This window comes from Monomorium pharaonis, chromosome 6 (genome assembly GCF_013373865.1).
Source record: "Monomorium pharaonis isolate MP-MQ-018 chromosome 6, ASM1337386v2, whole genome shotgun sequence".
Taxonomy (NCBI): Eukaryota; Metazoa; Arthropoda; class Insecta; order Hymenoptera; family Formicidae; genus Monomorium; species Monomorium pharaonis.
Window position 1 is genome coordinate 22,681,411 of NC_050472.1, and position 16,377 is coordinate 22,697,787.

Below are 16,377 nucleotides of genomic sequence, written 5' to 3' on the forward strand. Positions count from 1 at the left end.
TGCATTTGTGGACATAATCTAACAGTTGCAAAATTATTGTTTTAAAAATATTTATTATATATAATCTCTTTTATAACGCATAAAAATGGAGCATAGTAAATGACATTTTTTCAATAGTATACTACAACAAAGTAAACTATTTAAGATGCTAATATAGCTCTGTAATTAGTTTATGACATCTTAAGACAGTACTTAGAGATTTTAAGATGATATTAAATATAATACTTATATTTAAGACTCGATTACTGTCCATAATTTCATTTTTGAAATAATTTATGATAATTAAGCAAATATAAACTAAAATATTTTATTTAATGAATTTAGATAGATCTTAGTTATATTATTATTTATTTTCTTATTTATTTTCAGTTAGTTACAATACACATTTACATTATACACTGAGAAAAAAAAGTAATTGGTTCAACAAAATTTTTTAGTTGCGGGCTACCAACAAAAGATATATTCATGCAATGCAATATAAATACATAGTCCAATAAACGTTATTGCACTTGCATTAACAGCAAATATTATTATATTTGCTTGTAAATATATCTTTTGTTGGCAGTCCGCAACTAAACGTTTTGTTAAATCAATTTTTTTTCTCAGTGTAAATATGCACATATACATATATATTATTTTAATTATTGATGTGTATCTATAAATACATATAATATGCATGTTAATTTTCTTCATTTTTATACACAATGCAATTGTCATTTCTTGGAATTTAAATTGTTTTTAAATGCTTATATGCGTCTTGGAATAAAATTTATGCGATGCGGATCAAGAGGGCGATGGAAAAAATCAAATTCTACTCGTAGATTCTTTAAGTAATCAACGGGTTCCAAGTAAAAATTGTGAATTAGAGAAGCTATTATTGCTTTCATCTCCAGCATAGCAAATTGTAGACCTATAATTTGATGTATCACAATTTGTTTATATAAAATAATAAGTATTGATAAATATCTTACCAATGCAATTACGTGGTCCAGCACTGAATGGTATATAGGAGTAAGGGTGACGATTTCGGATATTCTCAGGTAAAAATCTATCTGGGTCAAATATTTCTGGATTTGGCCAAAAGTTAGAGTCTCTGTGAACACCGCAAATATTAAGCAGCACTATTGTTCCGGTAGGTAATAAACATGATTCTGAAAAACACGTTTAATAAATGTAATATAAATATCTAATAAAAGATGTTCATAAAAATTTTATAAAAAATAAATATCCATAATGTATATGTTAAATTTTAACAGTTTTGTACTAATGTTTAATTAACTTGAACAATTAATTAAAAAAAATGTTACTTATAATATCTTATTTTTTTATTAAAATGATATCAATAATTTTAAACTAAAAATTATATATTTTATTATATAAAATATATATAAGATATCCTATCCGATAAGACCTACTTAATTTACTTGGGCAATTTACTAAATTTAGTTTCTTGTGAAATTTTATATATCAAAAGATGTACAAAGTTTCGCAAAAAATATTAGCACAAAAATTTAGTTGTATATAAGGTCTTAATATAAGGTCTTGTCTTTGATTGTATTTGCACATGGTTTTCATTTTTTATTATTAATTTATTTTTAAAAACTTTATTTATGAATTATTATAAATATTAAAATAAACCAAGTAAGAATAAAATTTTTATTTTAATCATTTACAAAAATAAAATATATCTTCTATACATATATTTTAAAATAAACAAAAAAGTTCTTGTAAATTTTATATAAACATAAACATTGTAAGCTCCTATAAACATAGTAAGGTGCAAATAAAGAATAAATAATAAATTGGTAATTAAAAAAAAATTAAATGTTATCTTTTAAAGCAAATTTAAAATAAATATTAGTCACAAAAGCAAAATTCTTTAGAGTTTATTTTACAGTTAAAAATCACAATAATTTTTAAAATTTGTTAATCATTTAAATGCAATTTTAATTTCTCAAAAGTTAGTAGTCTTGAAAACACTTATCTTTTAGTGTTTAACCCTTACATACATAACAAACAAATAACAATAATATATAAGTAAAATGTAAATAAGCCTTATTTGTGTGTATCTGTGTGCGTGTGTGTTTTGTACACATATATAAATAACAGATTAATTATTTACATACTTAATTGTGCTTCTGTCGAAGTAACTCGTGCTAGCCAAGAATTAATCGGATATAAACGCAACGCTTCTTTAATACATCTCTCTAAATAATGTAGATCTTGCAACGATTTAGTAAGTTTTCCTTGATTCTCTTTCATAGTATCATCAATTTCTTTTCTGACACAATCCTATCATTGTTAATGAAAAAAGATTAAGAAATTTTTAATTATTTTGATGTTTTATTTGTACACAAAAAGAAAATACTGTAAAAGTTTTACAATTTATTTTAAAGATTAATATTTCCCAAGTATATAAATTATATTTAAAATATTTGTTAAATATATTTATATAAGTATGTTTAAAATAATTAAACAGAGAACAATTTCAGAAAAACGTTTTATATATATTATATTAAAAAACCATTGCACGGGAAACATGCATGCGTACACGGATGTAAACAACAAAATAATTATTATTATTTTGTTAAAATATTGTGATTAAAAAAAATTAAATAATTTTCTTAATTCAACAAGTTACTTATTAGACTTATTTTTTTAGTTTTTTCTTCTTTTATTTAGTCTTTTCTTTTAACTACAATGCTTAACGTTTATAACATACCTGGATATTTTTATGTTCGGCCAGCAGTGCTAAGGTATAGGATATAGCTACTGCTGTAAAAGTACCCTGTAATTACAATGTTTTTTATATACATGTAAGTAATGTAATTAAAAAAAGAAAATTTACGTTCATACCTTAATTATAAAATAACTGATTTCCTCTTTAATATCGGAATCAGTTAAAAGACCCTCTTGAGACGCCAATATTAAAAGATCCAACATAGCGAGCGGTTTTTTATCCACTAAATCAAATTATACAAGTACTAATTTTAGAGTACAATTTTTTATTGTCACTTCTGTTAATTATTAAATTAATTCAATGTTGAATTCAAATTATATTACAAATATTAAATTTAATTGTCGGTAATATTATAATATTATAGTATAAATACAATAACATTTAAATCTTTTAATGCAACAATATCTTTTTATATTGGAAAATCGTACATAGTACAAAGATGAATTGTACTATGTACAATCCATTTATATTTTAAATTTAATTCATATTTAATTTATTTTGCTTTTAGCGATTTTGATTTGTAGTACGTACTTTCAATAGTCTCTGCATCAATTGCCACTTTGCTAAAATTCCTGAAGTATTGTTTATGGTGTTTATGGTAAACTTTTCTCTCTGCAATAATCTGCACATAACCATTGATTTTCTTTTTATTAATTGTGTAAAGACGTGTTTTATTACTATTTATGAATTGTCTTATTATTTTTTTATACAAAAATTAATTTTTTATACGAAAATTATTTTTTTATACGAAAATTATTTTTATCTTCTTTAACTTTTTGTGTTTCTACATAATAAAATAATAGTATAAATTATTTAAGAGACACAGAGAGGGAGGGGAGGGAGGGCGAGAGAGAGAGAGAGAGAGAGAGAGAGAGAGAGAGAGAGAGAGAGAGAGAGAGAGAGAGAGAGAGAGAGAGAGAGAGAGAGAGAGAGAGAGAGAGAGAGAGAGAGAGAGAGAGAGAGAGAGAGAGGGAGAGAGAGAGCGAGAAAGAGAAAGAAAGAGAGAAAATTTTTACATACTTTCTCAATAAATCCGTGAAATATCTTCAAGATCTTTGTTTGCTCTCTGCCTTTTGACGTTAACGAGAATATCCAATTGCTAAACAGCCACAGTCTTAATAATCTAAATCGTAATTACATAATGTTATTAATATAAATTTAAATGTTAGTATTATTTTATAAAAAATTTCCTTAATTATAAGCATTTATTTATATTTATATTTAAGCAAAACAGCAAAAAATATACATATAATTTATAAACAATTTAAATGAAAAGTATATTGAATAATTTTTAGACTTAAAGCTTTCATACATATATATATGGTATATATTGAATGACATATACAAGACTGTCTTGACAATTCACTAATTTAAAGATTTGTTATTGAGAGATAGAACTTCTCCAGATTTCATACATTGTTTGATACATCATATTGTTACAAAATTCTAACATTTAATATATTGAAATCTTAAACAGTTTTTACATTAAAATAACAACAGATTATACAGACTATTATGATTATATACAGTTTAATTTACTTCTGCTAATTAATACTTTTCTGATTACTTAAGGAGATTTATACATATATGTAAATAAAACACGTTATTATGCAATTATTGTAAAAAAAAATTATTGAGATAAAATGTGATTTTTTATGTAATTATTTTACATTAACTTTTTTTAAAGATATTTAATAATATACTTTTACCTATAATTTAAAAGTTCAATTATTTGATGAATTGCTTTCAGATACTGTTGCTGAAATAAACCCATTTCTTGCAGAGAAATCCCCATGGCAGTTTCTGAAAAACATTATATTATTGCAGTTGCAAGTATTACTTTACAAATATCTTTGTAAAAATTTAACGACTTTAATTTAATATCCATAGCATCCATATTTTACGTGAAATTTATATTGATTTTTATTACATATTTCTTATACATTCAGAATAAAAACTATTAAAACATAACCATAATAATACCACATATTGCATTCAATGTATGTTCGCTAATAAACGGTATTAAATCTTTTGTAATAATTCCTTCTGTATTCTTTAAAGATTTTGTCATGCTTTTGCCCTCTTTGATTAAAATTTCAGTAAATTGCTGTAATATATTAAAATGGAATACAGGAGTTAATACTTTTCGCCGTGATTGCCATGCAGAACCTGAAATAATATCATGATGATAACCCAGTAAATAATATGGTAATACTTTTAAATATAAATATAAATTAATTTATGCTGAGCACTTTCTTCCTTTTTAATTGATATTAATTGTTAATTAGCATCAAATATTTAATATTTGTTTTTTCTTAAATACGTTGAAAAATAAATAATCCATAGGTATCAACAACGTATCACAACACGGAGGTAATTTTGTAATTTTGAAAAAGTGCCAAAAGAAGTGTCAAAAATATAATTATAAGCAATCACTTTTTTAGACAAATATATTAATAAAAATCTTTTTTTTTCAACGATTTTGTGTAAAATATTTGCATAATAATGTATTTTATTTATATGTTTGTATAAATCTAATTATATAATTATATAAATATTAATTAGTAGAAATAAACGAAACTGTATATATAACTGTATATATAAGTAAGAGAATTAAAAAATTTTATTATGATAAAATTTAAACATTTAAGAGTTTAAGTTGTGTTTTTCTAACCGATATTCCAAAGAATATTTTGGTATAATTTATAGTGGTAAACAGAATCGATATATTTATTTTTAATATGTTAAAAACTTGTTTAACACTTATGATTTCCATTATGTCGAGCTTTCCTACCTTTATCAAAATGTAATACTCAGCAGTATTAAATTGTCTAAGTAATATTAAAAATACCAACAGTAGTGCTTTTAATATTTAAAATGTATATTAATTACTGGCCTATTTAATACTGCTCAGTATTACAGTTGTACAAGAGTAAAAAAGGGTCAATAAAAGTTTCATAAAAATAACAAAAATTTTAATGACTTAGTACTTTTCGATAACGGTAAAGCTGACGAGTTTTTAAATGGATAATTTAATATTTTTTGCAACAAATAATAAATAACTTTAACGAGTAATTTTTAATATTTTCCTAACACTATATATACATATATATATATATACTACATATATGATTATGAACATATATGACAATAAATTACATATATGATATTACCTATTTTGGTAAGAACATTCATACCAAACCATGGATGCAATATATTATATTGCACACTTTTTTCTAAATGTTTAGTTCCGCTCAATATTACCTAAAAATGATAAATAATGATAATAAATTAAATTAAACTATGTGACATAATTTTAATAAACATTCTTAATTAATTCTTAATTTAAATCTTTGTTATTTTATTATCTTTAAAATATCAATTCTGATAAGAATTATTTTTTTTAATGTAAGTAAAAGTTCTTAAATTTCCATTTTGTCAATTAGATATACGGAATTTAATTCTTTTATATTTTATTACCTGTAAGTCATCGGGATGACGAATAGATACCATAAGCATAAAGAAGAAGTCCACTAATTTACTAACCGGATAATACACGTTAGTATAATTATTTAAAAGTTTAAAAATTTCCGCTGAAAGTTAATTAAGTATCTCCTATAGTTAATATATGAATACACTTGACAGTAACATTAAAGCATTACCTATTCTATATTTTATAAGTAGACGCAAAAAAATGTTACAAAATCTCGTACTTTCTTAATGAAATATTTGTAGTTAAGGTTGAGAGCTTTTCGAAATACTATATAAAAACTTTTTGTGGGCTATATAAAAACAACTATATAAAAACGTTGTGGAAAATTAGAGTTACGACTCTTCAAAATTTAGGTAATGAGAGCTACAAAATGGGTGATAGTAATATTTGGTTTTTTATAATAACTAAACAAACTATTTTTATTATACTTATATGTGTATTTGTACATCTGTGTGTGCAAATCCATGTTTATGCACGATCATATATATGATGGTATATATAAATATGTACGTATATTCTTTATTTTATTTTTCTCTTTTTGCATACAAAGTTGACATTTGAATCTATACAAAAAATGTGTAAAAAATTGCAAGTGCATCAATTAAAAAATTTACAATTTGTAAAAAATAAAGCAAAAAATTTGCACGTATGAAAAAATCATTTTAAACACGCACGATAAGATTATATGTATTTCAAAAAATTTTTCCGAAACATCTTGGTTAAAATTCATGCTCGTACTATGGCCGACAATGTACTAAATCTATTCCTTACATGCTACATATTTTTTGAATTGATAGGGACCGTTATTTTTTATGGTGGTGTATAACACGAAAAAAACGCGGTAGTCACTCTCGTTAAAACATGTAAACAGAAATTTAAACTTGCAATTAATATTTACATTTTTTTAAAAAGTTTATTTATGGAAATGTTTTAAAAAATATTACTTACCTTGTGAAATTAGGTTTAGTAATATAATAGGTGAGATCCCTATATGGCCTGGTATTTTATTGATTAACCGTCGATATTGCACATAATAATGATACGCCACAATAAGAATAAGTAATAATAATAATAATAATAATAATATAGTAACAAACATTTTTGTGGTAGTGTGACTGTTATAATCAGGTTCAATTTTTAATCTCGTTTCTTTTCAGTTCTTGAATTGCATGTAAAAAATATTTTATATTTATATTTATATACAAATCTTTTTATTATTCTGATAATACTGATAAATTTATGTAAACATTGATAATTAAGAAATAACATGTTAAAATACGATAATTAAACAGATATAAAGAATCCTATCTTAAAAGTCATGTAATAAAACTTCTTTTTCGCGATGTTTATTGGTTTTTTCGCTTAGATTGTGTTGCGAAAATAACTGTCACTGCAATCAAATTTTGACAGCTGTCAAATTTGTATAGATAGTAATCTATACAATTATCATTGTAGTTTATTTTCAAAATGTAAAAAATAAAAAATTAGATAGCACGCACGAAGCGTGCGTCTTTAGCTAGTGTCTAGTATAAAAAATAAATTTTTTTGTTTTTAAAATGAAAACTATGAAGCAAGTAAAAATTGTATAAAGTTTACGAAAAATTTTTAATTTTTAATTTTTAACTTTTATTGTTCTTTTTCTTAAATAATGAAATTTGTTTGTTTATTTATGAAATAATTGTTAATAAAAACCTTTCCAGAATTTATAATTGCGTGTAATGTGAATGTGTTATATTAGTTTATAATTAATTCAAATAAACTTATATATAAATATAAATAATTTCAAGAAACCTTTTTGTTACTATGCACAGTTAATTTGTAACAAAGTAAATTTTTCTCACTACGTACTCGCTTCTCACTACGTGCTCTCGGAAATGACTGTTGACTCACTACTTATCGTAGTAGATTATTAGTATTTATAAGTTGTGTTTCTGTTGTGAGTCAAAAGTAGTCGTGAGACAAAAATACAATAACGCTCAGCATAGAACCTTGAAAAACAACTTATAAAACTTATTATAATTTGAATATTTATCATACTTATAACTACTGAGATCAGAAGCTAATAATGAAACATATTTTGATATGTTGCTTGACTTCTTGATAAACGGCAAGTTATAGAGCTGAAGATAAAAGCTTATTTTATACATGTGTCGATAATCCTTGAATATTTTATCAGTTGAATCTTGAATCAAGAACAGTTGCGTAATGTCTAAAGATGACGTGAGAAATGATTAAGATAAAACGTATATATATATTTTGTAATTAAAACATTTAACTGTTTCTAAATTAGTAAATAAATATAATCGAACAAATTATAATATATATCATGATGCATTATTTAATACAATAACATATACTGTTAAGTATCTATGTTATAAGAATATCAATTATTTGTTATTGTAATATGTTATAACTAAAGTCTAGATGTTTGCGCATGATCCCATGTCGCGCGCAGAAAGCCGTAAAGTGCAAATGAGTGAAGATATTCGCTGAAGTGAAATAACAACATTTCTGAAGAAGAATAGATGCTCGCCGACTTCATCTATGAATAACCGATATTCAATAGCTGTATCTATTTTGCTTCAACGAATATTCTCACTCATTCGTACCTTGTGGTCGACATGGGATCGTGCATAAACATCTGGACTCTAGTTATAGCATTATTAGTTTATATAATATAATTTTATATAATAATAATAAAATATATTATTAATTTTTTCAAAAGATGAAAATACAATATTTTTCTTTTTTTGTGTTACATGTTTACTGGATCAATTTTTATTGTATTATTACTAGCATGCATTAAAGCTTTCCGCAAAAGAATATCCGAGTGCTTATATAATATATTTTTTTTATTTTTACTTTATTTATTTTATTTTTTAAATGTATTCTACCTTAACTTCTTATGCTTAGTGCATTAACATTGCTTGCGTTTCTCTCTTTTTTCTCATGTGTTTCTGGAAGGCTTCATAGCAACATTCTTTGTTGTAGCCTGTCCTATTGCTTGTACATACTCTGTAACTTTTCTATTGTATTCTAGCTGTTTTGTTATCAAGCAATAAAGTCCTATTATTATTATTAATATTAATATCCGTAACATGTTACGTTACGTTAGATATCTATTTTAAACTTAAATTTATATGTAATAATAAACTTATGTTAATGCACATAGAAATCTGATAATATTGAACATTACATTAAATTTACTGTTATGTACAGATTTATTATAGGTGTTACACTTAGTTTTAAGAATGGAAATCAAATGTATTAATGTTGTAAATAAGTAAATTTCTTATTGAATTTGTTGTCAAAGCTCTTGCATTTGTGGACATAATCTAACAGTTGCAAAATTATTGTTTTAAAAACATTTATTATATATAATCTCTTTTATAACGCATAAAAATGGAGCATAGTAAATGACATTTTTTCAATAGTATACTACAACAAAGTAAACTATTTAAGATGCTAATCTGTAATTGGTTTATGACATCTTAAGACAGTACTTAGAGATCTTAAGATGATCTTAAATACTTATATTTAAGACTCGATTATCGCCCATAATTTCATTTTTGAAAGAATTTATAATAATTAAACAAATATAAACTAAAATATTTTATTTAATGAATTTAGACAGATCTTAGATATACTATTATCTACTCTTATTTTCAGTTAGTTACAGTACACATTTACATGATATATATGCACATATACATATATATTATTTTAATTATTAATGTGTATTTATAAATGCATTTATATGCATGTCAATTTTCTTCATTTTTTCACACAATGCAATTGTCATTTCTTGGAATTTAAATTGTTTTTAAATACTTATGTTCACTTTTTGGCGATTGGAACAAATTTTATACGATGCGGATGTATAGGGTGAAGCAATAAATCAACTTCCATTCGTAAGTCCTTTAAATAATCTTCGGGTTCCAAATAGAAATTGTGAATCAAAAAGGCTATCATTGCTTTCATTTCTAGCAAAGCAAATCGTTGACCTACAATTTAAATATACCTCAATCTATGAAAAGATAAAAAGATATTAAACGACATAAATAAATATTTTACCAAGGCAATTACGTGGTCCAGCACTGAATGGTATATAAGAATAAGGATGACGATTTCGGGAATTTTCAGGTAAAAATCTATCTGGATCAAATATTTCTGGATTTGGCCAAAAATTAGGATCTCTATGAACATCACGTATGTTAAGATGTATTACTGTTTTGGCAGGTATTAAATATGAATCTGTAAAAGACGTTTTATACAAATATAATATACATACAAATTAAATTCTTTATAAAAATTTGGAAATTATATTTTATTACATTAATATATATTTGTGTATGTGTTTGGGTACGTTTTGTAATATGCATAAAGATAGATGTAATAAATCGAACAGTTACATACTTAATTGTATCTTTTCCGAAGTAACTCGTGCTATAAAATAAAGACTTGGATATAAACGTAATGATTCTTTTATACATCTCTCTAAATATTGTAGATCTTGTAACGATTTCATGGTAAGTTTTCCTTGACTTTCTTGCATAATAGCATCGACTTCCTTTCTGACACAATCCTGTATCAATGTTAATAATTATAAAAGCCTTCTTTAATTATTTTGATTTTCATTTATTTCACACACAGAAATAAAGTTGCAAAATTTTTAGGAAACATTTTTAATAATTAATAGAGTTCACTACATTGCATGCGTATGCAAACAATAAAAAACTTATTATTGTACTTCTATTACTTTTATTAAAATAGTTGTAGTACTGTGATTAAAAGAAAAGATCTCTTTAATTCAATGCGTTTATTCTTCTATCCCGACATTCTCTTGATGATAACTCAATAACTCATTAAAAAAGACTTGTTGAGTTATATACGAGGGGCATTTAAGTCAAACCAAACTATTATTTTTTAATTTTCAATATTCAAAATAATAGAAGATATTTAGAAGAATGGAAACGATTTTTATTTCTTAATATAATTCTCTTATACACTCATTTATCCCAGTGTTTATTTCTTTGGGAGTCCAAATAGGTAAAAATTGCATATTCACGAAATCGACTGCAATTAACTTTGGGATTGTCTTGCATTAATGTGTCTTAAAATCGTTCACACTATTTAAATATTTTACTGCGGCTAAGAATCACATCATCGTACTAGCCTTGAAAACTTTTAAAGTATAGAGTCTAAATTTCACACAGTTTTCATTCACAAGAAATTGTATCACAACATGGTGTTTTTGCACTCACAAATTTGTACACTATCTTGTTTAACAAGCAATTTCTGTTGTTTTGCAACGTGCAGCGTATGTAGTAACAGATACAGTAGTGGATATTTATAACTTATAAGCATAATTAATAGCATGTGTTAGAAATCTATGCTTATAAGATAAATTTTTCCGGTTTGACTTGAAATCCTTTTGTATAAAAAAATTATTTAATCTTTTTCTATAATGCTGAACGTAAATAATAGGTACCTGAATATCTTTATGTTCGGCCAGGAGTGATAAAGTAAAGGATATAGCTACTGATGTAGTATCGTAACCCTGTAATCATACTGTTTGCATACATTTAAATAATGTATTAGTAAAAAAAAGGAAAAAGTTTATATACCCCAAGAATAAAAACGTCGACTTCCTCTCTTATATCGGAATCAGTTAGAAGACCTTCTTCAGATGCCAATATTAAAAGGTCCAATATAGCAAGCTGTTTCTTCTCCACTGAATTGAATTATATAATAACAATATAATTGAAAAATATAATAACAATAAACTAATATAAATCATAAATATATATACATATATATAAATATTAATTATTACATAATTTTGATTTGCGTTACTTCAGTTAAACAATATTAAATTCAAATTATCTTACAAATATTAAATAAGTTTAATTGACGGTAATATTATGATTGCATAAATAGGATACGTACTTCTAATAGTTTTTGCATCAACTGTCCCTTCGCTAAGATTCCTCAAATATTTTCCATGATGTTTATGATAAACTTTCCTTTCTGCAATAATCTACACATATCCAATATCGGTTCTTACTTTGTTAATTATACTAAAGACGTTTTTGACAACATTTGTAAATTGTTATTTTTTTTCATACAAAAATTATGATTTTTTCTTCTTTAACATTTTTGTATTTCTTATACACAATAGAATAAAGTATTTAAGATAAAATATTTACATACTTTCTTAGTAAATCCGTGCAATATCTTCAAAATCTTTCTTTGTTCTCTGCCTTTTGGCGTTAACAAGAATATCCAATCGTTATATAACCATGGTCTCGTTAACCTAAGTCATAATTATATAAGGTTATGCATAAACCCAGATAATAATGTATCTGTTTTGTTACTGGCATTTGCTTGCATTATATGTATGTATTGTTACTAAGAATTCCAACAATTAAGTTCATATTTGTTGGTAAATTGGTATTATTATGACATGACAATTTGAGTAGCAACTTGCCGATAATTTTGAAATGATTAAAATTTGTGCTACTGTCATTATATTGTCATAACAACACAATAGGACTATACAATAATACAATATTATCAACAACGTGAGATTTGGTGTTGCCATCATTAATCTGCTGATAATATATGTATACAATGTTGTTTTGATTTGAAATCGTTGAAAATAAGTAGACACCATGTTGCTAGCAAAATAATCACAGATTTATGCAATTTTGCTAGCTTTATTATATTTAGAAATTTAAAAGTCAGTATTATTTTATAAAAGAATTCTGTCTTATACATTTATCTGTACACTGAAAAAAAAAAGTAATATATTCAATAAGATATGTTATTGCGGGCTGCCAATTAAAAATATACTCAATACAATAATATACGCTATTGCAGTATCAACATTGTACTTGCATTAATAGCAAATATTATTGTATTGAGTATTTTATGTAGTTGGCAGCTCGCAATCACATATGTTATTGGCTGTATTACATTTTTTTTCTGTGTACATATGTAAATAACTATAAAAAAGAAAGTAAGCATACTTATAAGAAATTAAATAATTAATATACTAAAGAATATGTAGCACTATTAACATTCACTAATTTAAGCTAAAGATTTTTATTTGAAAGACGATATATATCTATATTTATTTTAAATTTTGGTTTATAAATATAAACATGATATTATAATAACATTATGTTATTGTAATATTTCAATATTTAACGTGATATTAAAAAATCTTTATATTAAAGATCAATAGATCAATTATACAGATTGTTAATACCGGTATTAATATTTTGTATATATTATAATAAGTATAATTATATTTATTATCAAGTAGTTATTCTATATTAATAAACGTATTTATAACTTAAAGCAGTATGTAAAGATATTTATTATTTATTATATTAATTACCTATAAACAATAAGCTCACCCATTCGGTGAACCGCTTTTCGATATTGCTGCTGAACTGAACCCATTCCTTGCAGAGAAGTCCCCATGGCTGTTTCTAAAAAAATTATATTGTTTTAATGTATTTATATACTTTAAAAATATAAATTGGCAATTATAATCTATAGTATTCATATTTTGAATACAAAATTTATATTGTTTTTTACTATTCTTATTACTCTTTACTAGATAAATTTCTATATAGATATAAATAGAATATAGTACCACATATTATATTCAATGTATGTTCACTAATAAATGGTATTAAATCTTTTGTAATGACACCTCCTGCATTCTTCAAAGACTTTGTCATGCTCTCGCTTTCTTCGACTAAAATCTTAATAAATTGCTTTAATATATTAAAATGAAATGTGGGAGTTAATAGCTTTCGCCGTGATTGCCATTTGGAGCCTAAAATAGAAATATATAATAAGAGATAATGTATAATACTATTAAACTCAAACATAATTATATTATTATAAATTTAAATTTGTTTTCTCTCTTGATTGCATATAAAAATATGCAATCAAATATAGACACAAATGATATATTATATCAAAACATGAAGACAATACGTACTCTTTTGTATTTAATATAACATTTATACAAGTCAAAAGCATAATTCTACACACAATCACTCAAGCTTGAATATATTTTTTTTCTCGTTTTAAGTGTAAAAATTTCAGGGATGTAACGCGAACAGACCTGTAAATGGTTACGATTGCTGTACTCTTTTACGCTCAACAATGATTCTATGTTTTAAATCATACTACAAAGAAAATATAAAAGAGAAAAACACTTTACAAAAATAAATTTTATAATTATAAATGATTTAAAACAGGTGTTCTCAACCAGTGGTCCACAGACCCTCAGAAGTCCGCGAGAACTAAATTAAAGTCCGCAAAATAAAATCACATTGATTTTCAATTAAAAGTTCTCTATTATAAAAATATATTCAAATATTATTCTAAGTTTAATGTTAACTAAAAGTTATGATTAAAATTTATTTTTAAATTCTTGGAATATTTATTTTTTGAACCTTGGGATCCCTGCACTGAACAAAAAAGTCCTAGTGGTCCTTGGTTAAAGAAAGGTTGGGAACCACTGATTTAAAACAGAATTATTGTAAAACTGTATAACAACCGTGACCACATATAGTCTATTTGCGTTGCAATTTTCTAAAATTTTTATACTTAAGACGAGACAAATATATATTCAAGCGTTCAAAAAGTATTATCCAAAATTAATGTGCTATGTCAAATGATAATTTTCATCTATATCTATATGTTACCTGTACTGAGAAGGAGACCCGTACCAAGCCAAGGACTTAATTTGTCATAAATTATACCTTTGTCAATGTGTTTTGTATTGTTAAGTATTATCTAAAAAATTATAAAAGTATTAAGTTAAACTGTTTTTTATTTAATCTTATTAATAATAATAATTAATCAATTAAAGTGTCTTAAATAATTTGTTTGTCAATATATAATTGTTATACATATATATATATAATGTATACAAAATTTATGTTTTTAAATTGTATTACCTCCAGATCATTGGGATGACGAATAGATACCATAGTTATAAAAAAAGCCCATACTTTAAAAATAGGATAATACTGGTTACTTAAATTAAATAAAATCTTCCAGATATCCTCTAAAAGAAATGCAAGTACATGCATAATAACAAAATTAAAGTATCATTTATTCTGCTTCTCATAAACAGACAAGAGTAACCGGAGAAATTGCCCATTTTACCACGAATTTGAATTTACCACGATAGGCTGCAAAATTTGGCCTTTTTCGGTTACTCTTTTAAGGAGAGTATAACTTTGTCAAAAATAATAATAAAGAAATTTTCTAAAGTATTTTGTATCCTAAAGTCTCTATTTTTTAAATCGAAATTTTAATAAATAACTGATTATTAATTTTTTACAAAGCAACATGAATACAAATAGAGAAAGGTCAAATCTAAATTTTTTATAAACTTTGCATATTTTGTAAATTAAAAATTGCAAATGTGGTTTACTGTATCCTGAATCTTAAATCATTACTTATAATTTGCATACCTTTTAAACCTTCTTGAATCGAAATTTTAATCCTACTTTTCACCACAAGATCTTTTGAGTTTTTATTCAGTAAACAAAATCCACGTAATATGTTAAAAAATTGACAACAGATTTAACTTACCTCGTGAACGTAGTCCTAGCAATAAATTACCAATAATTGGATAACCTGATGGTCCTGGTATTTTATTGATTAAATGTTTATTTGATCCATATTGCACATAATACACAAAATACATTATGAAAACAAGTAACAATATAATAATAAACATTTTCGTCAACTATTCTAACAACTATTCTAATCAGTATAGCACACTTTTTTATTTGTGCAGGAGCCGAATTTTTCTTTTTTCAAATTTAGCCGTTCAATTTTCAAAGCCGTCAAATTTTCCATATACGCACGGAAATAATTCGCGATCACAAGATAAATAACAAAAATATTAAAACACAAAGGATATATGAAATAAAAATGTTGATTACTTTAGCAACCCTCAAAAATAATTTTAGTGTGAAACGTATTTATGCGCATTCGTGCCTGACGAAAACCTTAAGAGCTCTGATAGTAAGGACAATGTCAAGAAGACTTTTTAAATCCTTTGCGTCCACGGAGACCGAGTAGTAGGGAGACAGTAAAGCAT

General features: G+C 24.7%; 2 protein-coding genes across 5 annotated transcripts; both read right to left on the reverse strand.

The window, feature by feature from the left end:
* Positions 1-625: 625 nt before the first annotated feature.
* Positions 626-8,203, reverse strand: LOC105841023 (cytochrome P450 4C1). 3 transcript variants are annotated; one of them, XM_036288151.1, is made up of 13 exons: positions 8,082-8,203; positions 7,182-7,392; positions 6,221-6,333; positions 5,914-6,004; positions 4,724-4,909; positions 4,450-4,543; positions 3,761-3,863; positions 3,272-3,362; positions 2,857-2,963; positions 2,723-2,788; positions 2,127-2,292; positions 972-1,151; positions 626-910 (listed from the first exon to the last, which is right to left on the reverse strand). In XM_036288151.1, exons 2-13 carry the CDS (start codon positions 7,330-7,332, stop codon positions 747-749), a joined length of 1,512 nt encoding a protein of 503 aa, XP_036144044.1. In that variant the 5' UTR covers positions 7,333-7,392; positions 8,082-8,203; the 3' UTR covers positions 626-746. The 3 variants fall into 3 exon arrangements, with proteins under 3 accessions (XP_036144044.1, XP_036144042.1, XP_036144043.1); XM_036288149.1 differs by having other exon boundaries at positions 8,025-8,203; XM_036288150.1 differs by lacking the exon at positions 8,082-8,203 and having other exon boundaries at positions 7,182-7,786.
* Positions 8,204-8,972: 769 nt separating this feature from the next.
* LOC105835369 (cytochrome P450 4C1-like) lies at positions 8,973-15,814 on the reverse strand. Of its 2 annotated transcripts, none has more exons than XM_036288153.1 (11): positions 15,221-15,814; positions 14,966-15,056; positions 13,900-14,085; positions 13,639-13,732; positions 12,447-12,549; positions 12,183-12,273; positions 11,861-11,967; positions 11,725-11,793; positions 10,650-10,818; positions 10,308-10,487; positions 8,973-10,237 (listed from the first exon to the last, which is right to left on the reverse strand). In XM_036288153.1, exons 1-11 carry the CDS (start codon positions 15,353-15,355, stop codon positions 10,071-10,073), a joined length of 1,392 nt encoding a protein of 463 aa, XP_036144046.1. In that variant the 5' UTR covers positions 15,356-15,814; the 3' UTR covers positions 8,973-10,070. The 2 variants fall into 2 exon arrangements, with proteins under 2 accessions (XP_036144046.1, XP_036144047.1); XM_036288154.1 differs by having other exon boundaries at positions 10,190-10,260.
* Between the last annotated feature and the right edge of the window lie 563 nt (positions 15,815-16,377).

Coding starts and splice junctions, on each gene's coding strand:
- LOC105841023 (XM_036288151.1), bottom strand. CDS start 7,332: ATGTTTGTTACTATATTATTATTATTATTATTATTATTACTTATTCTT. Junction 2,789..2,856: donor TCAGTTATTTTATAATTAAG/GTATGAACGTAA, acceptor TTGTAATTACAG/GGTACTTTTACAGCAGTAGC. Junction 1,152..2,126: donor TTCGACAGAAGCACAATTAA/GTATGTAAATAA, acceptor CGTGTTTTTCAG/AATCATGTTTATTACCTACC.
- LOC105835369 (XM_036288153.1), bottom strand. CDS start 15,355: ATGCATGTACTTGCATTTCTTTTAGAGGATATCTGGAAGATTTTATTT. Junction 12,550..13,638: donor GGTGAGCTTATTGTTTATAG/GTAATTAATATA, acceptor ATTATGACTTAG/GTTAACGAGACCATGGTTAT. Junction 11,968..12,182: donor TGATGCAAAAACTATTAGAA/GTACGTATCCTA, acceptor AATTCAATTCAG/TGGAGAAGAAACAGCTTGCT.